Source organism: Sphaeramia orbicularis, chromosome 11 (assembly GCF_902148855.1).
Source record: "Sphaeramia orbicularis chromosome 11, fSphaOr1.1, whole genome shotgun sequence".
NCBI lineage: Eukaryota > Metazoa > Chordata > Actinopteri > Kurtiformes > Apogonidae > Sphaeramia > Sphaeramia orbicularis.
In genome coordinates this window covers 46,141,946-46,167,401 of record NC_043967.1, presented here as the reverse complement: position 1 = coordinate 46,167,401, position 25,456 = coordinate 46,141,946, and the positions used below count along the sequence as shown (strand labels likewise).

The 25,456-nt window shown below is 35.1% G+C and overlaps 3 protein-coding genes across 6 annotated transcripts in view; 2 read left to right on the top strand and 1 right to left on the bottom strand.

Annotated features, from left to right (window-relative positions):
* Nucleotides 1–1,992, bottom strand: part of trim46b (tripartite motif containing 46b) — a 40,068-nt gene extending 38,076 nt beyond the window's left edge. The window contains exon 1 of one of the 3 annotated variants that reach the window (XM_030146504.1): nucleotides 1,773–1,992. In XM_030146504.1, coding sequence (XP_030002364.1) covers nucleotides 1,773–1,862 — 90 coding nt within the window. In that variant the 5' untranslated portion in view covers nucleotides 1,863–1,992. Of the gene's footprint in view, nucleotides 1–968; nucleotides 1,378–1,772 lie in introns of those variants that run through there. The other 2 variants (XM_030146505.1, XM_030146506.1) reach the window with 2 other exon arrangements.
* A 9,388-nt stretch (nucleotides 1,993–11,380) lies between these two features.
* Nucleotides 11,381–13,962, top strand: LOC115427830 (protein S100-A1-like). Of its 2 annotated transcripts, none has more exons than XM_030146522.1 (3): nucleotides 11,381–11,491; nucleotides 13,354–13,512; nucleotides 13,713–13,962. In XM_030146522.1, exons 2-3 carry the CDS (start codon nucleotides 13,375–13,377, stop codon nucleotides 13,872–13,874), a joined length of 300 nt encoding a protein of 99 aa, XP_030002382.1. In that variant the 5' UTR covers nucleotides 11,381–11,491; nucleotides 13,354–13,374; the 3' UTR covers nucleotides 13,875–13,962. The 2 variants fall into 2 exon arrangements, with proteins under 2 accessions (XP_030002382.1, XP_030002383.1); XM_030146523.1 differs by having other exon boundaries at nucleotides 11,447–11,495.
* A 5,585-nt stretch (nucleotides 13,963–19,547) lies between these two features.
* LOC115427831 (ictacalcin-like) lies at nucleotides 19,548–21,791 on the top strand. Its single transcript, XM_030146524.1, has 3 exons — nucleotides 19,548–19,689; nucleotides 21,194–21,339; nucleotides 21,455–21,791. The coding sequence occupies exons 2-3, from the start codon at nucleotides 21,202–21,204 to the stop codon at nucleotides 21,596–21,598; spliced, it is 282 nt and encodes a 93-aa protein (XP_030002384.1). The 5' UTR covers nucleotides 19,548–19,689; nucleotides 21,194–21,201; the 3' UTR covers nucleotides 21,599–21,791.
* The last annotated feature ends 3,665 nt before the right edge of the window (nucleotides 21,792–25,456 follow it).

The following is a 25,456-nucleotide window of genomic DNA, read 5'->3' as shown; positions in this document are numbered from 1 at the left end:
TCACCGCCACCATGAGTTAACTTCAAAACCAGGACAAGACAAAAACTGACGGACTTTGCTGCATTGGGGGTTTGGGGAATGTGTCACTGTTCTGTTCTGTGATGGGATGTGGCACCGAGTCTGCTTATCACAGCACATCATAAACCCACTGGAGCTGCAGGTATTGTAAAAACCTATGATTCTGCATCTGTATGTCTCCCTGAATGTAACTTAATTAAGAGGAATAAGCACCGGTTGTATTTGTGACTGTGAGGTACATAAACACACATCAATGGCCAAAAAACAAAACCTCCTATTTGCAAATTTTTACATTTTGAGTTTTCACATTAAATGGACTGCACTTTGGGAGGCATAAATACCTAGTATGTATTGTTAGCACATAATATAGAGAGTCTGAGAACAGTAGAATATGCTTGGATATCTTTAACAAAAACTATACTATAATAAAATCAAACTGTTATTTTGTTTCCTGAAAAAACTGATATTTTCAGATAGGAGGTTTTGTATTCTGGCCATCGAATTTCCTGCAGCTGGATATCACAAAGCACACTGCAGCTGCACAAAAAAAAAATCTATTCCTTGGGATGACAGTTATTGATGAAAATGCACAAAGTAGGTAAAATAGTAGAGTAACTAACAATTCCCTTATCTGTGCCAGAATGAGGCTGGTTGAAGTAGAAAATGAAAGGCCTATATTGAGTAGTCTGGATAATTGGATTAATCCAAATAACCTACTTTCTCCCTCGGTCCAGCTAAGTCTCAGAGTGTCATTCTCCAATGTCAACTCGGGCCTGTCTCTCTCTATTCCTTTAGCATTTTAGCATCTAGTATTAGCAGGTTATTGCATTGTTAGTTTTCCTTCCCTGCAGGCTAAAGGCGCACATGCGGCTGTGCTAGAAGTGCGCACACATGAAGCTGAGCGCGTGCTGCTGGTGGACACAGCAGGCGTTGCGACAGCGCATCCTTACCTTCACCTGGAATCTAGGCGCCATGACAGTAGACTATGTTTCCAGCATCACCACAGAGCACTTTATGGAAAAGAGGGGAGGGGTCTGAGGAATTACACCGACAGCCATCCGGTAAAAAATACGCTCTGGAGGAGACCCGGAAAATCCAGACTGCGTCCAAACTGGGAAATGTGCGCACGTTTCCTCCGCCGTGCTCCATTGTTCCCATGGCTGCACGTTAAAAGGACCCTACTACAATCAGCATCCACTCTCATTTTCTTCCGTGGCCTAGCAGCAGCCGATAACCCTGCATCCCGTCTCCATGGAAACGACCGTCCAGTGAGCCCAGAAAAGAAACGTGTAATTCCTCACTACGCCCACATCGCGTTTAGTCTTTTTAATGCATTTAAAGCTATATTCTGTAAACAAATATGCACATTATCTTCCAGTTTCATAGAAATAGTTGTTGTTGAAGTCTATGTGTGAAGGCCAGTTGCATGAAACCGTAAAGCAAACCAGCCCCCCCTCCTGCTTATATACAGTAATGATGGAGAACAGGCCTTTATTTTACCCGCTGCAGGAATTTTAATGTATCTGATTGATAATAATAATAATAATCCAGTGTTTTTTAATGTAGATGCAAAAAGAAAAGAGAAATAGGTCGAGGTGATAAAACAGGTCGAGCTGCTGAAACATGGAGACGTGTGCTCTAAATAGTTAATTCGGTGTTGCATTAAAAAAAAAAAAAAAAAAAACAAATACAGCGAATCAAACCTTACCTTATTAAAAATACACTCACACACACAAATCCAGATATATACTCACACTGATACGAACCAAAGCTTCCATCGTGGATGTGGCGGCTTTTATGTCCATCTCTGCCATTTTAAGGAAATAACCCCCTGTTGTCATCATCTGGATAGAAAGCGCAAGGAATCTGAAGCAAAGGCCATATTAACAACTCAAATCCGTCCAAATCCGCCTACAAGAGTAGGCAAAAATATTTTCAGGTCGAACATAAGATCTGCGTTTTTACATTTAAAAAAAAAAACAAAACAACTGATATTGTCAGTTGTCAGTCGGTGTGGACATTTTACGCAAAAGAAAAACAGCGATGCGCGTAAAAAGTCGAATCTACAAATTGTGAAAAATCTGACCCAGAATTAGTTGCTACCGTCAGACTCCATCCATGCTGAATACTAGTGGATGCCTGTGGCTTTATTCCTCAGCCAGACATCCCACCCCCACCCTCCCCGTACCTTCATGGTGATGGTGTGGAGGTTTAATGTCAGTGGAACAGACGGACTACAACCATGACTCATTAGAGGAATGTCATTTACATATGGATTCATCAAGTACATATATATTCTACACCCCTGATTGGAATCTATTATTTTTACCTATTTTGTATGGGAGCAAAAAAAAAAGAATAATTAGAAATAAGAAATAAGTAAGATTTACTCTAATATCTGAATTAAATTATTGGTCTGTTTATGGTGTTTATGATGCAGATTTTCCTGCTACGTTTCAAATAATGAGAAATTCCACAAGATGGCGCACATAACACAACAAAGGTCACAGGATATCACCATCATAATGACACTGGTCTACAAGGAAAATGCTTTCAGAATAAAAGTAATGAAATTTTACCACATGAGAGTCACTGATAAAGAAAAATCAAGTAAAAAAAAATGCTGGTTGGCTGAACTTTCCAAGATACAGCCTTCGGTCAAAATGTGGAATTCAAGAATTAACAAGAGAATGGGTTTGACTCAAAAGGAATATTTGTCTCAGAGCTACAAGATCTACTTCAAAACACTGTCTGCACATTAGAATACATTCACTTTACAGGTTCTATTTAGTGGAAGATTTATGTTTATGTTTATGTTTATGTTTATGCATTTGGCAGACGCTTTTTTCCAAAGCGACTTACAGGGGAAAACCAATTAAATCACTTAATCAATCAAATTTTATTTATATAGCGCCAGATTGCAACAAAAAGTTATCTCATGACACTTTATACATAGAGTTGGTCAAAACCAGACTCTAAGCCAATTTACAGAAACCCAACAGGATCCTCTGTTTAAAACTATTATATAAATGTACATAAACCAATGTGTAATAACACTTAATCATATACCTTTAAAACATCAGCAAACCGGCACTTTCGTCATTTATTTTCCAATTAATCTTATTAAAATACATAACATTTAACACATTTAATCACTGAAGCAAATCATTTCTAAAAAATTGTAGACCAGTGTGATCAAGACTGAGCATGTGGAAGCAGTTTGTGAGCCTTTTATAAAATATAAACCCTTTTAAACAAAGTCCTGTCAGTCTTGGAGTTAGCTTTAAGATTCAATAATCAAATAGAACAAAATGTTGAGCGCTGATTAAACTTATGAAGATCAATATGACATTTATTTATACTGCAGTGCAGAGGTTTGGGATGTTCACAATAAAAGCACTTTACATTCAATGATTATTCCTCAGAAAGAGCAATATAATAAACTCACGATGCTGGGAATTGGAATAATACACAATGAATGAAGGGAAATACTCTAAGGGGGTCATTCAGCTAAAGTATGTACAACTAGGGATGTGTATTGGCAAGGATCTGGCAATACAATACAAATCACAAAACTAGGATCACGATACAATATATCACGATATATCGTACTGTTAAAAAGGCAAGTTTTTGTTTGTTTCTTTTTTTAAATTATTATTTTCTGGAAAAATTTAATTACACCAGGAATATGCACAAATACTAAACACATTTTTGTTTGATCAGAACAGGATCTAATGCTATATCACAAAATTTCCCTGTGTTAAAACTTAAATTAGGTTTTACAGACATTACAGTTTAAGATCCTGTTCAAATGTTCATATACTATTAGTTCAGAACTAACATCAGAACATTATTTTAGTTCAGTCCCAACAAAGGAACTAACCATTATTGAATAAACGAGTGTTAAATAATAATAAATAAAACAAAAATGAACCTCCACAATATCTGCATTTGAATAAATACCTAAAAATATTGATACACTACTGTATTGTGAAATGAAATATTGCGATATATTGCAGAACCGATATTTTCTTACACCCCATGTACAACAAGAATACGTGTTTGCATTTGTGTGTGTGGAGTGAAACTATGGAAGAGGTTCAGTGTGGAGCTCAAAAGACATCCAAACATGAAAGAGTTTAATAAGGAATAGTAAAAATAATAATATTTTTAAGAAATATAGGAGTGAAAATGCTTGATTGTCTTATGGGTGTTTGTTGTTTTTGTTTCTTTGTGTGTGTGTGTGTGTGTGTGCATATATTCACATGCATGCAGGTTTGTACTGTGCAAAAGTCCAAATCCAATATTAAATTTGTTGATTTATTAAAGTTCTAACCACCACATATATGCATTTCTCTGTCTTATTATCCAATCTGATATACTCTATGTGAAGTACAGCAGGAAAAACCAAACTTTCATACAAAAACAGCCAAAGTGGTAGTTTTTAGCGTGACCCCTCTTTGCACTTAACATGTCTTTAACCCTTTTGTTCAGACAATATGAGATTTATTGCATTAATTTTCTAATGTTTTATACCAGGTTTCATTCAACACATGTCAGATGTTTGTGCTACTTCTTGTCATGGGGTCAGGGGTCACAATAAACAGTGACTTAATTTTTAAAATGTGTCCTCTCAGCATTGAAAACCTTTTTTTCCATAACCAGTTTGCCTGGTAACAAGAAGTATTTTAGCTTGTAATGTGACTTTATGTCCACAAGGGGGGTGGGGGGGGCTAGATTCATTTATTATAGGGCACCTTGAGAGTACTTTGTTAAGATTAATGAATAAAAGGTAATTTATACATGAAGAGTAACTATTGTGGGGAAAATCATTAACATACGTAGATTAAATACACAGAAAAGTTACAAATCCATGCTCTAAATTATCTTTAATTTCATAGTAAAGTGGTCTATGCTGTATTGGATGAATTTACTTGTTTGTTTAGGTTTTAGCCTATTCTTATTTATATTTTCATCGTTCTGGAATGCATGACATATAATGATTAACATATGACCAGTCCCTGTAGGAAAAAAATTCTGCTTACACTGTTACTGTTAAGAGTTTTGCTATAATACATGAAATTCAACCCAATCCAATCCAACTTTATTTATAAAGCACTTTAAAAGAATCGCAGTGGACCAAAGTGCTGTAGAGACGAATAATTAAAACCAAAATAAAAGAATAAAATACAGAAAAGATTAAAACACGTAGAACTGAACAAAAAAGACAACAATGCTGTACAGAAGAATAAATAAAACCTAAATAAAAGAATAAAATACAAAAATAGATTTAAAAAAAAAAATGAAATCAGCCATAAATACATCATATTATGTGATAAAACTGATTAAGCTAATCTTTAAGTTTTAATAGTAGTATTTGTGGTGGTACATACAGTCTCATTCATTAACTTCATACTGTTTTATTTTACATATTAGGTTGAAATCCTCCTCTGCTGAACATGTGTGTAAGTCTGCTTTAAGCCTTTTAATAAGGTTTTTTAAAAGGCTCTTAAAAGTGTCAGAAAATTAGTATAACACACAAAAATATTCAATTTGCAAACATTTATCCATCCTTCCATGTGTGAACTGATGCTGGATGTTTGTCCAGTATGTAGTCTATTTGGTATCTGTAGAAGGTAATGCATAGTCTTATCACAGCCTCTCTGTGAACTTTTGTCAACTTTTTTCACAGCTACTGCAGTTTTCTTATTTAAATGGAAGTTGTAGTAATATGCATTACCAGTTTGCCTTTTAGTTTGAAATGCGTCCACAAGGGGGCACTCCATTCATTTACTATAGGGCACCTTGAATATAACTAGAGGGGATTAATGAATAAAGACTAACTTATGCATGAAGAACAACTATTGTGGGTGGAAAATGATTAACATATTAGCAATAAATACACAGAAAAGTTAAAAGTCCCTGCTTTAAAAGTAGTCTGTACTGTGTTTAGTTCATTTTGTGGCCTATTCTCTTTTATATTTTAAGTGTTCTGGAATTCATGACGTAAATAATTAACATATGACCAATGTGTGACTATGGGGAAACTATGTAAACTATAGTAATTTTTGCAGCAGCACATCAGATTAACCAGCAGCGCATCATATTATTAAAAAAGATTAAAAGTGATTAACCTAAATCAGAGAAGTGGTGGTAATATAGAGTAACACTCATTAGCTCTAGTGTTTTGTTGTACATATTATGATCAAATTCTCCTCTGCTGCACATCTATTCTATTCTATTCTATTCTATTCTATTCTATGTACCCTTCAGTAATCAGAAAATGAGCGTAACACAAACATATTTCATCTGTAAACATTCATCTATCCTTTGTGCATTTGTAAACACTGGGTCTATTATGGACCTATTCTGAGGCTGTATTAGGTCATATTTAGTCATTTCACTGCTTCACTCAGAACTTTTTTCCTAATTTTCTCACAACTACTGCAGTTTTCTTGTTTAAATGTAAGTTGTTGCAACACACACAATCAGTTTGCCTGATAAGGAGCAAGATTTTAGTTTGTAATGGGATTTTATGTCCACAAGGGGGCACTCGATCCATTTATTATAAGGCATCTAGAGGGTAATTTGTAGCGATTTATGAATAAAAAGTCATTAATGCTTGAAAAACAACCATTCTTCATGTCTGTGCTGGATTAATTTGCTTGTATTGTTTTGTTTTGTTTTGTTTTCTGTGTTCATATTGTAGTCTATTCTCATATATATTCGTTGTTCTGGAATAAATCACATACAATATATTCATTAAATTCTGATGTTTTACTGTACATAGGCTATATATATATATATATATATATATACATATATATCCTCTGCTGCAAATAAGAAGCAGGATTTTAGTTTGTAATGTGCTTTTACATCCACAAGGGGGCACTCGATCCATTTCTTATAAGGCATCTAGAGGGTAATTTGTAGCGATTTATGAATAAAAAGTCATTTATCCAGAAAGAACATCTACTCTTCGTGTCCGTGCTGGATTAATTGGCTTGTTTTATTTTATTTGTTTTTTTTTTTGTTGTTGTTGTTTTGTTTTATTTTTGTTTTGTTTTTTTGTTCAGATTGGAGTCTATTACTACGGTGGCCCAGAGGTGCAACAGGCCAAAAAATTATCCACTAGACGAAAAAAATTATCTACTACAAGGGAAAAAAAAGAGAACAGCCTAAAAAAATTATCCACTAGATGAAAAAAATTATCTACTACAAGAAAAAAAAGAGAACAGCCCCAAAAAATTATCCAGTATAAGAAAAAAAAAAAAAAGAGAACAGCCTAAAAAAATTATCCACTAGATGAAAAAAAATTATCTACTACAAGAAAAAAAGAGAACAGCCCAAAAAAATTATCCACTATAAGAAAAAAAGAGAACAGCCTAAAAAAATTATCCACTAGATGAAAAAATTATCTACTACAAGAAAAAAAAGAGAACAGCCTAAAAAAATTATCCACTAGATGAAAAAAATTATCTACTTCAAGAAAAAAAAGAGAACAGCCTAAAAAAATTATCCACTATAAGAAAAAAAAAGAGAACAGCCTAAAAAAAAATTATCCACTACATGAAAAAAATTATCTACTACAAGAAAAAAAAGAGAACAGCCTAAAAAAATTATCCACTAGATGAAAAAAATTATCTACTACAAGAAAAAAAAGAGAACAGCCCAAAAAAATTATCCAGTATAAGAAAAAAAAAAGAGAACAGCCTAAAAAAATTATCCACTAGATGAAAAAAATTATCTACTACAAGAAAAAAAAGAGAACAGCCAAAAAAAAATTATCCACTATAAGAAAAAAAAGAGAACAGCCTAAAAAAATTATCCACTAGATGAAAAAAATTATCTACTACAAGAAAAAAAAAAAGAGAACAGCCTAAAAAAATTATCCACTAGATGAAAAAAATTATCTACTTCAAGAAAAAAAAGAGAACAGCCTAAAAAAATTATCCACTATAAGAAAAAAAAGAGAACAGCCTAAAAAAAATTATCCACTACATGAAAAAAATTATCTACTACAAGAAAAAAAAAAGAGAACAGCCTAAAAAAATTATCCACTAGATGAAAAAAATTATCTACTACAAGAAAAAAAAGAGAACAGCCCAAAAAAATTATCCACTATAAGAAAAAAAAAGAGAACAGCCTAAAAAAATTATCCACTAGATGAAAAAAATTATCTACTACAAGAAAAAAAAGAGAACAGCCTAAAAAAATTATCCACTAGATGAAAAAAATTATCTACTTCAAGAAAAAAAAGAGAACAGCCTAAAAAAATTATCCACTAGATGAAAAAAATTATCTACTTCAAGAAAAAAAAGAGAACAGCCTAAAAAAATTATCCACTATAAGAAAAAAAAGAGAACAGCCTAAAAAAAATTATCCACTACATGAAAAAAATTATCTACTACAAGAAAAAAAAAAGAACAGCCTAAAAAAATTATCCACTAGATGAAAAAAATTATCTACTACAAGAAAAAAAGAGAACAGCCCAAAAAAAATTATCCACTGTAAGAAAAAAAAAGAGAACAGCCTAAAATAAATTATCCACTAGATGAAAAAAAAAAAATCCCCTATAAGAAAAAAAAAGAGACCAGCCAAAAAAATTATCCACTTAAAGAAAAAAAAAGAGAACAGGCAAAAAAAATTATCTACTAGCCCAAAAAAATATTCACTACAAGAAAAAAAAAAGAACAGGTGAAAAAATTTATCTACTATGAGAAAAAAAAGAGAGCAGCCCAAAAAAATATCCACTATAAGAAAAAAAAAACATCATTCACCTTTTCAATTACGGGGGCGCTATTTACCCGAAAGGTGCCTTGCTTTAAAATTAAGACCACCACAAAAAATAAAAGGATAGGCTGAAAAATTTTAAGGCTTTCGGCTAATGTGGCTAATGCTAAGGAAGTACCCCACCGGAAGTGGAGGTCGTGCGCTAAAAAATAAAGTTATTTTAAAATATAGATATTTCCATTAATATAGTTTGCAAAGCAGTTAAATGATTAAATACGGTTCCAGTGTCTGCTCAAGGTTAGGCATGGGCGTTAAATGGTTAAGGTTAGGGTTAGGGTATGGTTGGGGTTAGTTTTCAGTGGTAAATGGCCCTTGTGTGCACTGTGTGAAGGTTCGTTGCTAAGCTAATGCTAACGCGAAAAGTTGAACTTTGTTGCAACTTTGTGTTATTTTATTTTGAGAGGAGGAGAAGAGGAGCTTCCTGTGGAGCTCCACTATCATGGCATCGCCCATTTGTTTGCAGGTAGACCTCTCCTCCTCAACTCAAACGGAGTGTCTTTACTAACACTAGATCAAGAAGGACATTTTGTGGAGATAAAGATGTGTGCCGTGGTACCGCAGTGCCTCGGCACCTGGCAACGAGCTGAGCTGTGGTACCGAGCCATGGTACGCGGTGCCGTGCTGGGGTACCTGGCACCGAGCCGTGGTACCGCGGCACCAACCGAGGTGCCACGGCACCTCGCGGCATCAACCGTGGTGCCGCACCAGCCGAGGTGCCACGGTACCTCGCGGCACCAGGTGTCGGTGCCGCAATATGCACTTGCTGTCTCTCAACAAATGGGCGATGCCATGATAGTGGAGCTCCACAGGAAGCTCCTCTTCTCCTCTCAAAATAAAATAATTTTAGAACTTCTTGTAGCGAATATTCATCAAAAATGATATTGAATGTCAGGCAGTTGAACAATTCAACACCGTAATCACAAAATTGTTTACTCGCACTGGTAGTTCACAAAGTTGCCGTCAACTTTTCGCGTTAGCATTAGCTTAGCAACGAACCTTCACACAGTGCACACAAGGGCCATTTACCACTGAAAACTAACCCCAACCATACCCTAACCCTAACCTTAACCATTTAACGCCCATGCCTAACCTTGAGCAGACACTGGAACCGTATTTAATCATTTAACTGCTTTGCAAACTATATTAATGGAAATATCTATATTTTAAAATAACTTTATTTTTTAGCGCACGACCTCCACTTCCGGTGGGGTACTTCCTTAGCATTAGCCACATTAGCCGAAAGCCTTAAAATTTTTCAGCCTATCCTTTTATTTTTTGTGGTGGCCTTAATTTTAAAGCAAGGCCCCTTTCGGGTAAACAGCGCCCCCGTAATTGAAAAGGTGAATGATGTTTTTTTTTTCTTATAGTGGATATTTTTTTGGGCTGCTCTCTTTTTTTTCTCATAGTAGATAAATTTTTTCACCTGTTCTTTTTTTTTTCTTGTAGTGAATAATTTTTTGGGCTAGTAGATAATTTTTTTTGCCTGTTCTCTTTTTTTTTCTTTAAGTGGATAATTTTTTTGGCTGGTCTCTTTTTTTTTCTTATAGGGGATTTTTTTTTTTTCATCTAGTGGATAATTTATTTTAGGCTGTTCTCTTTTTTTTCTTACAGTGGATAATTTTTTTTGGGCTGTTCTCTTTTTTTCTTGTAGTAGATAATTTTTTTCATCTAGTGGATAATTTTTTTAGGCTGTTCTCTTTTTTTTCCTTATAGTGGATAATTTTTTGGGGCTGTTTTTCTCTTTTTTTTTCTTGTAGTAGATAATTTTTTTCATCTCGTGGATAATTTTTTTAGGCTGTTCTCTTTTTTTTTTTCTTGTAGTAGATAATTTTTTTCATGTAGTGGATAATTTTTTTAGGCTGTTCTCTTTTTTTTCTTGTAGTAGATAATTTTTTTCATCTAGTGGATAATTTTTTAGGCTGTTCTCTTTTTTTTTCTTGTAGTAGATAATTTTTTTCGTCTAGTGGATAATTTTTTGGCCTGTTGCACCTCTGGGCCACCGTACTATTCTCATATATATTCATGGTTCTGGAAGGCATCACATACAATTTAATAATGAAAATTGAAAATATAACCATCCACTATCACTAAACTATTAAGCTATTATGGCTTTTGCTGCACATCAAATTAACCAGCAGTACATTATATTATGTAAAAAAACAAAAAACATAAAGGTGGTAAGTTTTAATTTAGTAATAGTGGTGGCAATATATAGTCCCATACATTAAATTCATGATGTTTTCTTGTACATAAGCTACTATGATTTAAAAAAAAAAAAAAAAAAACTCCTCTGCTGCACATAAGAGTCTCTATTCTATTCTATTGCATGCTATTGCATTCTATTCTATTCTATTCTAGTTTAGTATAGTCTATTTTCCTTTCAATAATCGTTTAAAATAAATGTATAACACACCTATTCACGTCTATTTAATAGCTGTAGTACATTATATTTTGTCGTATAACCGCTTCACTGTCATCGAAGTTGAAAACTGAGATGAAATCCACATTTTTTTCTGCTTTTCTCGTGTGTCCTGGCCTTCTTTCCTTTCATTCCTCTCTCTGTGTGACTCACTGTGCACATCAGCTGGGGCGGTGCCTCTCTATAAAAGCACCGCTCCACTTCTGCCCAACTTCTGACCATTCCCATCTGTTCTCATCCCACATCGTCCTTCCAGACACGGTAGGTGCGAACTAACGGGACTCTTCCGCTCTCTTCTTTGCGCCATCCTTCTGTATCGGAATTTAGGATTAATCCTAAATCGCCTGCTACAGTTATTTGGGTGTGGTGGGAATGCATGAGATTATGGTGTTATAAATGTTTATCAGAACTTTCTTAGACTTTACTCTGTAGTGGAAATGTTCTTTTAAGGCTGTTCTCTAACAAATGAATGAAGTGCTGCTCCTTTTTACAGTCAGAGCACATTTATTTACATACTTTAAGGATTACTACTTTATTTACATACTTTAAGGATTACTCAATGATTATCTTGTTTTTTTTTATTAGTTCTAATCTCACACTTAAACAACTTTTAAAGTAGTTATTGTAAGATTTCTATATCCCTATTAAGTAATATCTCCCTGACATAGTTTGATATTTGTTATTTATTTATATGTATGTATCTTAAATGTGGCCCACCCTTTCTTGTGTGGTCTATATGTGTATTAGGTGGGTGTACATAAGGGTGTGGTTGGACTGTGGGCATGTATGCACGTGTTCTGCTGCTATAGGAGTATTGTCTTATGTGTAGCCTCAACTTCCACCATTTTGGGCCTCAGTGCATTTTTCATCATTCAACCAAAGTTTTCCATTCCCTCTAACACAAATAATGCAGGCTCTAGTTCCCCTCCCACTTCTCCTTTTTAACTCTTGCAGCTCTACTGTAACAGACTAGTAGCTGTAAATGTGATTTCTCATCATGTGAGATATATATATATACAGTATGTGTAACAGATATCTCAGTTTTATTTTCCTAACAACGTAATAACAGGCTGTGTAATGTCTCATGTGTTACTCATCAGTGGGCGTTGGACCAGAGGCTGAAGTGTGGCTTCCAGTTCATTAAACTCCATCCCTTCCCACAGTAGAACTGAACTCTTCTCTTCAGCACCATAGAATCGACCTTATCCCTTTATAGGACACTCACTGAAATACTCTGAAATTCCAAATTTCAACCTTAGTGTGTTATTAGACATCATCGTCTACCTCCTCTTGCCATAAAACATCCCAGCAGCACTTGCTAAAAAGTAAAGACATGCAACAAAACAACTGTTATAAGGTCATAAATCACTCACATTCACTATTTACAGCTTCAAAATGTCCATAAAATCCCTTTGAATCACTTGATAATGTTTCTAAAAACCAACATGCTTCTTGCAACATGTTCACTGAGGCACAGGATTGGCCCCATATTTAATGTTTGAGGAAATTACCAAAAATAGTCACTTGCCCGATAAAGGGTTAAATCCCCCTTAGATGTGACACAAACAAATAATCAGGTAAAGTTAGAACTCTACTGTAGCAGCAGATGGATGTTAATGTTAATACAGCACTTATGGGCTCATGTTTGCTCTGACCTGCTTGTGCCCTTTCATTTACCATACCATACCATACCAGACTAGACCAGACCAGACCCGACCATACCAACTTTATTTATAAAGCACTTTAAGAACTTTACAGCTGGCCAAAGTGCCGTACATGAACCATAAAACAAGGAATAAATAAGTAAATAAGTAAAAACAGTGATAGTACAGGGTGCAAAGTGGGCTAAGAACAACAAAATACAAGCATTATAAAAACAAAGGCAAGTTAAAATCTGATAAAAAAAAAAAAACAGCATAGGAAATATATATAAATATATAAAAAAGAAACATCTCACTCATATCTTCTATTAAAGTCATCACAGTTATTCCCATGTTAAACACCAGACAAACTAGTGCTTATCTTTACAATTCTCATTGAAACTCCATGAGTAATGTGTTAAAATTGTTGTAAATAGTTTTCATATTAAATCATTTCTAATGTATCTGTACTTCGTTTCTCAGTCGAAACCCGCTCCTGCAACCATGCCTTCTGAACTGGAGACCGCCATGGAGTCCCTCATCACTGTGTTCCACCGTTACGCCTCCAAGGACGGCAAAGGGACGCTGAACCGCAGAGAACTAAGGGAACTGATGGAGAACGAGTTATCCACCTTCCTAAAAGTGAGAATGAACCTGGTGTCCACGAGGAGAATCACAATATTATTGTTGCTCACATAAATATAACAGTGGATTTTCTAGAACCATGTATAACAATGTGCAAATCAGGTATTTCATTGTCCTTTATTACAGCTTAACTGAATATTTTCTTGTTGTTTGTCCCGCTGACCCCCCCCCCCCCCCCCCCCCCCCCCTTGATCCAGTCCCAAAAGGATCCTGCTGCTGTTGACAAAATAATGAAGGACTTGGACGCCAACGGTGATGGCCAAGTGGATTTTGAGGAGTTTGTTTCTCTGGTTGTTGGACTTTCCATTGCCTGTGAGCAGTGCTACCAGTTGCACATGAAGAAACAAACAAAGAAGTAAAAGATCACAGTAGAAGAGAGGAGAAAAGATCTCAAGTCATTTCAGTTTCTGTTGTTCTGTCCATTAAATGTTCCAAAGAATTTCAAACGTTGTTGTGTCTTTTTGTGTTTGTGTGAAAATCACTGTGTACTACAACACGTGAGAAGTTCTATTTACTTTTAGAAACAGGCAGAAAACACCACATCACATCAACACATATAACTCAGCTGTCAGGTCTGCACATTTCTCAGACATTTCACTTCGAGGTAAAGCTCTTTCATGAGATCTCAGTGAATGTACTGACTTGACAACTGCAGCAGTGACTGTATGTGATGATGCAATCCCCACCTGTATTTTATGCTCCTCAGAGTGTGAAAGGGCAGACAGTCCTCTTCTGGTGTTTGATAAAAATCCTGCTTATCACTGGTCTGAGGAATCTGCAGTATGTCGGAGTCATGAGCACACCCCATGTGAGGCCGGTGTCGAAACTCTCTGCGTTGTCATACATTCACAGACACATAAATGAGGTGCCATCAAGTGTTTTATGAGTGAAAATGTTAACCCTTTCATGCATGAATTGTGATTTTTTTTCCTGAACATTTTTCTTCCTCTTTAGGCATGAAAAAAAACAATGTGATTGAAATTTTTTTAGGAATCTATTTTTCATGGAGTTACAAAAATGTCCACTCAGCTGGACACCATGCATTTAATTTTTGAAGCAAATAAACACATATTTACTGACATACTGTGTGAAAACTATGAAATAAAATCATTTTTAATGCTGCGAATCTGATGTTTCCTCACATTTTAACATACTATAATAGTAGTTATTACTCACTCAGATAATATGCAACAAAAAAAACGACTTTTTGTTTTAAAAGAAATTTAAATTACAGTCTAATAACAATTAGCAATTGATTTACACTGAAATATGTTACTGCAGATCAGGTTTAGCAAGAACAGGAACAGTAATGGTATGAATGGTAATGTATGGGGTGTTGCATAAACATCCACTGTGTTGGTTTATATGAAAGTAAAACTACTAAATCTATGAATATACAAGAGAACAACTTTGAATAGCTGTCCACTGTAATGTAATGTAATGACTTCTATGTATTTGTGTGATTTTTATAAGACGAGATGGGTACACTGAAGGAATGTGACTAAGAACAACTGTGTTTTCCCAACAGATCCTTTCATTGTGTGTCATATGTGGTGAAGGCTGAATAATCATGGAGACACAAACAGGATAGCCCCACCTTCCACACTCCTTGACAAGAATTTTGAAGCATTTTGCTCCAGAATCAGGCTTCTCAGGCTTCAGTCAGATGTGGAAAATGTGACTCAACTGTGGAGTGTCTATCCTGCAACTATGGCAAAGTTGTGCAAGTAGGTATGACTTTCCTTCACTTCCTGAGTGGAGGTCAGCCTGTGAGACAACACTCTGGGCAAAAGAAATCACATGCACATCCTGAGTCCTGTACACACCTCTTTGGGCAGGGTCTGTTTCTATGGACTGCCAGTGTTCTTGGTTACAGGGCAAACATTCATGTTGCTAGGTTACAATGAGCTGTGTGTGTCTGTGTGTGCGTGTGTGTGTGTGTGTGTGTGTGTGTGTGTGTGTGTGTGTGTGTGTGTGTGTGTGTGTGTGTGGCTAGAGTTTGTACTCACCCCTCAGTTTACACAAGCGCCACACCCTGGAATTCCTACTTTACTCACTGTTTTTTCATTATCTTTTTTTTTTCTTTCTTTGTCTACTGATCTATTCTATTGCAAAAGGAGCTGTCGGTGCGTAATAACTGAAACGTTTACATGTCACGCAGTAGCCATGTGATAAAGATCCAACAATACACTCATTATTTGTGAAAATGAATTATAAACACAAAAGACGACACTAAACTCTGATCTGTGAGGTCAGAGCTGCTCCTGCTATTTGTTATATGGCATCAAACCTCAGATTTGGTCATCTTATATGGCCTACTAGGTTGATGTGTGTATATGGTGTGACTTCAGAGATGAGTAAATATTCACTAATGCATACCACACCTTCACACACAACCAGGTAGAACAGCCCCTTTAATTTGTCAAACAGTAACACAAGTGTTCTGGACTTCCCAACCTTTAATATCCTGTTTGTGGCCACCACCTCAGACTATTGTTACTTTTTTATAGCTGATGAACTCATTAAGAAAAGGGGTCAAAACTCACAGAGTGAGTGTGTGTTTAAGCAAAAGAATGATTGATAAATGGGAGTATTGATTTCTTGTAGCTTGATGGGTACATAAAGCATTGGGTTTTGTGTTTTTGTGTACAATTTGCTGTTATTAGACATGCATCAGACAGTCCTCCTCTGTCTGTTTTTAATCCTTTCTTAAAACCAATCTTTTCTCCTTGGCTTTTGAAACCATGTGAGATGTTTGAATATATATTTTTTTATTCTGTTGTTTTTATTTGGTAGTGACTTATTGTTCTTGTTTTTGTTGTTTTTAATTGTATGGCTTTTTATGTTTTTGTTTGTTTGTTTGTTTTAATGTATTCTTGTATTTTATTCTTTTATTTGGGTTTATTTATTCTTCTGTACAGCACTGGTTTTTTTTTTATACAGTTCTATGTCTTTTAATCTATTCCGTATTTTATTCTTTCATTTTGGTTTTATTTATTCTTTTGTACAGCACTTTGGTCCACTGTGATTGGTTTTAAAGTGTTTTACAAATAAAGTTGGATTAGATTAGATTAGATTAGATTAGATTAGATTAGATTAGATTAGATTAGATTAGATTAGATTAGATTAGATTAGATTAGATGTATTTCGGCTCAAATTTACTTAGGGGGTCAAATGAGTGGCCATTTTTGTCAAAAAAAAAAGTTGTAAGAAATTCATTGAACTGTGTTGAAATAATGCTAATACATTTGTGCACAGACTATTGATATTATTTGACAGTGGAAGCTCTATTTTCAGAAATATTAGATTTTGAATAGCACGTGCATGTGAAAACTTTTGCTGGTGGACGGACGTGACATTACCCATGATGCTCTGGTCAGTACCAGTACTTTATTAGTAATAAACTTATATACTTACTATTGCTAATTCTCCTCTTATTCATAAATGTTAGTATTGTGGATCTAAAACAATAACAGCTGACACAAAAACACAAAATGTGGCAGTGGACGGATGTGACATGGTTGTTCCGGATCCCATCATACTGATGCTCGGCAGCCATGTCAGCGTTTCCACAAATGATCCCTGTGCAAAAACTAGGATGAGAATTATTTATTGTATATTTTATCATCATACTAAAGAGTAAATAACAATATAGAATTGTTATTTCTTTTTAAAAATGCTTATTATTAGAAAACTGTGGATTTAAAAAGTGACGTGTGACATTCTTAATGTATGTATTGGCGTAACATAAGCAGGATGGATCAGCACCATACTCCATATTGCAACCTGTAAAAATAAAACATGTGATATGTAGGATAGAATCTTGTAAGAAAAATTGGGGAATCTAAAAGAATAGAATATTTGTTTTTTGCAGGTAAATTCAGTTCAAATATAACTTGGCCATTTGTGACATGAAAATATAGCATTAATTGTGATGAAATTGGACATTTTTGAGCTGAAAACATAGTTCATATGAGCATCAACATGTTGAACAGAACTGAAATCCTGTAAATTTGCATAACTTGCATTTACCAACACAAAGTTCCTTTGGGGATTCACTTATATTGATTTCTTATGCACAAAGACATAAATAAGACCTCTAAGCAAATTTTAGCCAAGTGAGACCACCATGATGCAAACATAGTAGGTCAGATTTACATGAGCTGGAAATAAGCGAGAAATCTTTCTGTATATTACATGTATAAGAGTAAAAAAAAAACAAAAAAACAATGTATCTGCTTTTTGGCCTCTGATAAAAATGGTGATGAACTGGTGTGTTTGAGTCACCACTGTCTTGTGTGAAAGTCACAAGGCTTAAACTCAATGGTCTGGATAAATATGCTTTCATTCTTTCTTTCCAGTGCTTTTTTTCTGCTTGGCCACTAGATGGCGTAAAGGTATTGCTGGCCTCCTGATGTTTGCCATGAGTATTTCAGTTATTTAAACTGACCCAGCTGCACCGCAAATAATTTCAGATGAATCACAGTGGGATAGCACAGAATGCAGTTTCCATGGATACTGCCTTCCTCATTTGGTCAATCTTAAAATCTAAGTGACTAAATGGAGAAGGACAGCTTCAGGAAAAATGTCTGCTTCATATTTTCCACATAGTAAAAAATGATAATACAATGAAAAAACAAAAAGGAAAAAAAAAAAAAAAAAATCAGAAAAGTGTTACACTACAAATTCAGAGGATACAAATGCTGGTGGTTGTGACTTGACTTTGCCTGTAATCTGTGCATTCTGCTTCACTGGACTTTGACTAACTTATAAATTACAGACTGAAACATCTGTACCCTGAAAAGATCTTTCACATCTAAGTCAAAGTCACACAACAGACCACACACGCTCACAAACAAATAAACACAAAGAGTTGCCACAGTGCAAATTTTGTCTGTGATTCTGGTCCCTGCAGTATGACTCATGTGTTTCAGGGACATGACTGTGACTCATAGCCTCCACCACAGTAATGCAACGACGAGAAGACCCGTTTAGGACAATAATCATCAACGCTCACAGAGTCGTTTTCACTTTTAGAATCCTGTACATCTTAGACAATCGGACAAAAATAGAAAAGTCTCAATTATGCACGCAAAAGACTTAAAATGAGCATTTCCAGTACACACTTAGAGTTTTCTCTAGTATGTCATTAGATAGAAAAAAAGTATCTTCACTTGTACCTTCCAGTGTGCAGCATAAATCACATTTAGAGCTGGAGACACTGAGATCAAACACTTGTCTATTAACCTTCAGGGGATAAAAAAAAAGATGAAAAAAATATATTTATCAGGGATTGATTGCAGAGAGTGTGACAAACTTGTGATCACAGTAATACTTGAAGTTGTGTTACTCATGTATGCACAAATACTCTGGATGTAAAACTGAATTTAACACGGACAAAAGCTCGAGGCATTTGTACGCAATTAAAGCCCTCTGAGATTCTTCAATAAACAGCAGAAATGCAAACAAAATCCATGTTTTAGGATTTAAATATTTAGTTTGATAGTTAAAAGGATTCATATTAAAAGTCGGAGTAATCTTGTAAACACAAGCAAATTAAGTGCGAACACAAAACTCCTTGTTCCTTGAACAAACTGCACAAAAGAGTCTCTTACATGACTGTAGGACTTTAATTACACTGTGGCTCTAACAAGAACAAGCAACAAAACATCCCCTTTACATATTTTTTTCTTTTTTTTTTTTGCTTTTGGCAAAACAAAAGCACAATGTGATTCTCAACACAAATTAACCGTGGCAGATTCACATGCAATCTGACAAAATATTCTGAACATTTTTGTGATATTTGACACTATTTAGGGTATTTTAGGAAGTGCTGTCCAAATGTATACTTGCACCATTACTCATCAGACTAAACCTCCCATTCCTAACAACCATCACAACATCCATCAACTGTTTATTGAGTCAATTACCAAGAAACAAATTTGGAGTTTTTTTTTTTTTTTTTTTTTTAAGAATAAGTTGTGAAAAACGAGCACCATAGCTGAAGGGGTAGGAGGGGGAGTGGTTGGAGATGAAAGGAGCCTTATGGAGGAGGGAGAGAGGGTGTGGTGAACCACTGTATAAAGCATCCTTTGCATCCATTTCTCCATCACCACAGATCGTCCAAGGCTGACTTCCACTCTCCACACTCCTACAGTCTCAGAACTAACTCCGGTGAGTACAAGAAACAGAACAATGTTCTCTTTGTTGCTTTGTTGTGTTTACTGACTTCATGAGTTTGTCAGAAAACTCATTTCTAAGTCAGTCTTACTACTGGCTGCTTTTCTTTTCTTTTCTTTTCTATGTTGTGAAACAGAAAAAGGACAAATTATTTGCAGCGAAGTTGTAATATTTGTGTTTTTCCTTTGTCCTTTGTGGTAGTTGTGTGTTTTTTTCCTTGGAATCTCTAACTTTTCTTCATTGTGTGATGAATTTAATTTGCAGCCAATGCTTCTCATTTTTCTTCAGTGACGTTGCTAACTCTAACCTGCAGTGTTTTACTCTCATGCACGGCATGGTCAAAAAGCTGCGTCAAGCTCTGATATTAAAATGCAGAAACATTTAGATTTTGAACATTATTATCAACAGTATTCATTTAGTGTTGTTTCTCTCCACAACTCCCATTTGTTTTCAAATCTCTGATGGCACATTTTCCTCAGCATGCCACACCCCAGAGAGGGAACAACCCTGTGTAAGTCAGAATGCGACCTGGACTCACTCTCCTGGGGTCATGGAGTCAGTGGAAAAAACACTTTTTAGACCTACAATGTTAAGAGAACAGACCTGGAACATCACTACTGGGACTTGAATCAAGTCTTGACCTGCTTCTTTACCTGGTTCAATTGAGTTACCAAGAGAGATTAAAATGTTGCCATAACAATGTCCTGAGTCTCTCAGTAGAGACGTTGCGTTAGAGGCTGGTGACACTGGGAAATAAGAGTGTCTGGGCCCTGGTGGAAACCTGGGGTTTATTTTTATACAACGCCATGGAAAACCAGAGAAAAACACTGGCAATGACGTTAGACACTACTTCCTACTTAAGAGCTCTTGATAAATAAACATTACATTCTTGCTAAATAACAACTTTATCTCATCACGTACTTTTATTTGCTGCCTTTAGGTTCCATTGTCTTTATGATTATTGTCAGACTGAATACTCATAGTTCTAGTGAGTGGAAAAATACCACTGGCAAAATCAGTGAAGCAGAGAGGCTTGCAATTGGATAACTCTGCATTTTGAAACGCAATACTCGAACTTAAAAAAAAATAAATAAATAAAAATGAAATAAACTTAAGCAGAAGCAAATGGAAATTCCCAGTTCCAATCTTCACTCCAAAATAGCTTCAGATGTCTGCTCAAACCACTCCCTAAAGTTTGTGGATATAAATGATGTCCTTTGTTAACATTCCAAAATTGACCACAGCACCACATGATTTAGTTAAAATGAACAAGTCTGGGTTTGTCCTCTAGATGGAGTCATAGCAGCATGGAATGGAAGCCTGATCCCAAAGCATCTGAACAGCTCTCTCAGTTAATACTCTGAAGATGTGCATGAAAAACACAGTAGATATACGTGGAAAAGATAGTATAGAGACAAGTATGGAACAACACTATCACACCTTGTATATACTTTCACGACAGGATGATCTACAATGAAAATGGTCTTTCTTTTCACAGGTCTCATCATGTCTGACACCATGAACGCTATGACTCTCCTCATCGAAGTCTTCAACAAACATTCTGGGAAGGAGGGGGACAAGACCACCCTGAATAAGGCAGAGCTGAAGGAGCTGATTCAGGCTGAGTTTGGGGATTTGCTGGGGGTGAGTGGCCTGTCCTCTGAGCCCTGGACTATCAACAGGAAGTTTGAATACAATGGTTTACTGTACATGTGTATCCTAGAGTTCTGAATTGTGTACTTTTTTTTTTTTTCTACAGAAAGCCAATGACAAGGCAGCATTAGACCGCATCTTCCAGGACCTGGACAGAAACAAGGATAACAGCGTGGACTTCAACGAGTTCATCACCCTCATCTGCTGCCTTACTCAGATGTGCCATGAGTACTTCACCAGCAAGAAATAGGGATCCAGGCGCCACCTTGGGGCCGACATAATGATCCCACTGTGACAATGAAGTGTCCCTTTACAGCTGTTTCAAAGGAAGAAATATTTACTATTACGCTCAAGCACCATTAGCTAAAACACAATAAAATGACCATGAAATTGAAATGAGATATATTGCATTGCAAATTAAAATAAATTTTTTTAACAGTTGACTTGTGCACTCTGTGTGGTACCTGCCGGGGGAATGGGTCTGCAACGCTCTGCCATTACAGGATTAGTACTGGTTACACAGACGTGTCAGCACCACAGTCTGAATAAGCTAATGAGAGGTGTGCTGCACACCCAAAACACCTTCTGTGGTCACATTATGTTGATTTTAGACTTTTCATGGATTAACTTCATGAAAGGAACAATAGCCCATCCCTGCAGGTTATGACAGGAACTGTGTAAATGGTGTTGTTTGTATTAAACACAGATGACAGAGGTATTTAAATAAGCAGGCCGCAGTGTTAGCTTTTCTTACATTTAGTTGTTTTAGACACAATACATATTATTGGAGCGACCTCAAAAATGAGTACTTAAATGCAAAGAAAAAAAATTATAATCTATATTATAAGTGTGTGTGTGTGCGTGTGTGCATGCGTGTGTGTGTGTGTGTGTGTATGTGTGTGTGAGTGAGTGTGTGTGTGTGTGTGTGTGTGTGTGTGTGTGTGTGTGTGTGTGTGTGTGTGTGCGTGCGTGTGTGTGTGTGACATGAAATTCACACAAAATCCAGAGAGGGCTGACTGCTGCAGTTTGGTATACTAATGTAATTTTGGTCAAGGAAGAGACTAGTGAAAATGGCAAGTTGATAGGACTGATATTGTGGGAGATATTAGTAATTTTGGAATAAAATAGCCTTACAATCACACTGCTATGTCCAGAACACTTTGGTGGTGACTGCTTGACAAATTCTGTAGAGCATGTGCAAATACACAACAGCATAAAAACTACCACATCTAGAACCCATATGGATTGCCACAGGTCAATATGCTACTGTATAAATCAGGGGTGTCAAACATGCGGCCTGCAGGCCAAATCCGGCCCACCAAAGGGTCCAATCCGGCCTACGGGATGAACTTGGATAGTGTAAAAATTACACTGAAGATATAATCAACCAAGAGTGTTAAACTAGTTTTAGTTCAGGTTCCACACACAGGCTATTGTGATCTCAAGTAAAATAATAACATAATAACCTATAAATAATGATTTCAAATTCTTTTCTTGGTTTAATGTGGAAAAAATATCATGTTATGCCCATGAATAATGACAACTTCAAAATTTTCTTCTTGTTATAGTGCAAAAACTAACATTAAATTATGAAAATATTTACATGAACAAATTATCCTTTAACAATAAAATGAGAATAACCCTAAAATGTCTCAAGAAAATTTTGTGCAATTTTAACAATATTCTGCTTGTTACTAAATGTTTTGTGCTGTTATAGAACTGATCCGTAATGCACATGTATAAGTTGAGGCATAACATTGTAAAAATTGCACTTAATTTTCTTAAGAAATTTCAGTTTTTTTCAGATAATTCACATCTTTTTTGTTTGGATAGTTTGTAAATGTAAATATTTTCATAATTTAATGTTTTTCAATTTTTTGTTTTGTTTCTTTTGCACTAAAACAAAGAGGAAAATATAGGAGTTGTCATTATTTATGAGTTATTATGCTATTATTTTTTTTGGTTCAGCCCACTCGAGGTTAAATTGGGCTGAATGTGGCCCCTGAACTACAATGAGTTTGACACCCCTGGTATAAATAGTTAGACAATTGGTGCTTTATTGGAAGTAAGTTGTAGATTAAAAACTGAATTGAATCTTTCAATGTAATTGTGAATTTTGCTGTTTGTGTGTGTTAGCTTTACACAGTGCAGTTCAGATTAAATATCTCAGAGATTTACATGTAAAGAGAGAAAATTATTTAGACTCAGAATGCTTTTTTAATCTCAGATGCAAATACTGTTGCAGATACTTTAAGAACAGTAGAAACTGAAACATACATATATAAATACTAGTACAAAATACTCAGAACAGAAGAATAAACATTCCTGAAAATACACAAATCTAAAATAATATATAGATTTAAAATATGTGGTTCTGAATGAGCAGAGGCCAAATATACAGAGTTCAGTAGTATTACTCAGTACCAGGTGGAATTATTACACACTGAGAAAATGCAATAGGATGTTGTCCAGGTCAGTCTATTCACTCAAAATGTCTGACATTCTGGGGGACAGATTATATATTATACTGGCCACAGGCAGGAATAATTTCCTGTCATGCCTGTAAAGGTAACTCCTAAACCTCATGAAATTTCATTTTAACTCTTACAGTTTTCCACAGTGGTGCAAAGTTTATCCCTTCACCTTCTTCAACCAGTAATCAGTTTTGCAGACCACAGTAGAGGATTCATGATTGTGTGATGAGTGACAGATTAAAACTCATTGACTACTTTTAACATCATAATTTTTGGCTGTGATGAACAGTTGTGAAAAGTACTAATACCACACTGTAGAAATACTTCAGTACAAGTAATGGTTCAGCATACTGTACATTCAAAATATTAAGCAAAAGTATGGAATCATGATCAGTATAATAATGATAATTTATGATCATTTAAATATGAAATGTAAAAGTAGTCATTGTAAATAACAGTACTTGTCTGTGTTTAACTTTTATACATAACTTTTTGGGATTTATGTTAGTGCGGCATTAACATTTACATTTTACTGATGTAGATGTTCATTTGAACTTCTATTAACACTATTGGTGTGCAGCATAAATTCTCTAAAATCATCATGTTTTTAATGTTGCTGTCTTGTAAGAACAACGTATATCTAAAAAGTCAATTTATCATAAACCCCCAATAATATGATTATACATATAGAATGAATGCAGGGGGTCGTTTAAAGGGTTTATGGGCCATTCCACCAAATGGGTGCCATTTGCTTGTTATAACTCTTCCAAATTAAATTTCATTTTTTATCATTTTTCAACACTGAATCTAATAACACACATGTTTAACTATTCAAAATGTGTTTTGGTCAATCTCAGGCAACTTTATTTCATTTTTTACAAGGTTTTTAAGCGGAACATGATTGCATTTTTCTCAGTCCTGTTACCAAAACTCATGTGACATTTAAAAAGCACACTTAAAAGCTTGTCAACTGATTCCTTTGTTTTCCTCTCGACAAAGCGTTTATTTTAAAGAAGGGGTTGGTTACATGTTAAAATAATTCATATTTGTGAATAAAAAATCACTATATATGCACGCAAGTTGTAATTTTCTTAAACCTGCAAAGTCATTTTTTCATTTTAAAGGAGACCTAAACCTCAAATTTATCAAAATATTTATGATGCAATTCTTTAAATACTGGACAAAGAATGAACCACATATTTTTGAAAAAATCCGGTGGTTTTATTTTATTTTTTAGAAAAAGTTATTTAGTAACATGAATGAACATTGGGTAAAAGGAATGAGTGTTCATTTGAGTGTGTGTGTTAGGGTGGTCCAAAAAAATTTTTTTTAAAGATTCTCTGGATTAGAACCCTGCATTTGGTTCTGTATCTGGCCAAATTACTTCGGTCCAAATTTTATGCAAATTAATTAATATTTAGAGGTTGCACAAGACAGGTGAAGATTGCTCTATATGGATTAAGAAATTGGATTTTCTCAAGAAACCTTTCAGTTCTTAATTTTGTTAAAAACATTCAGTGTCAAGACATTTAGAGCTGTCAGACAAATAAGAGTGGGGTAGAATGTACATTATTTGCCAATGAGAGGAGTTCAAGTGTAGAGTTGCAGAAAATGGAAAGTAAAAACTGTAAACT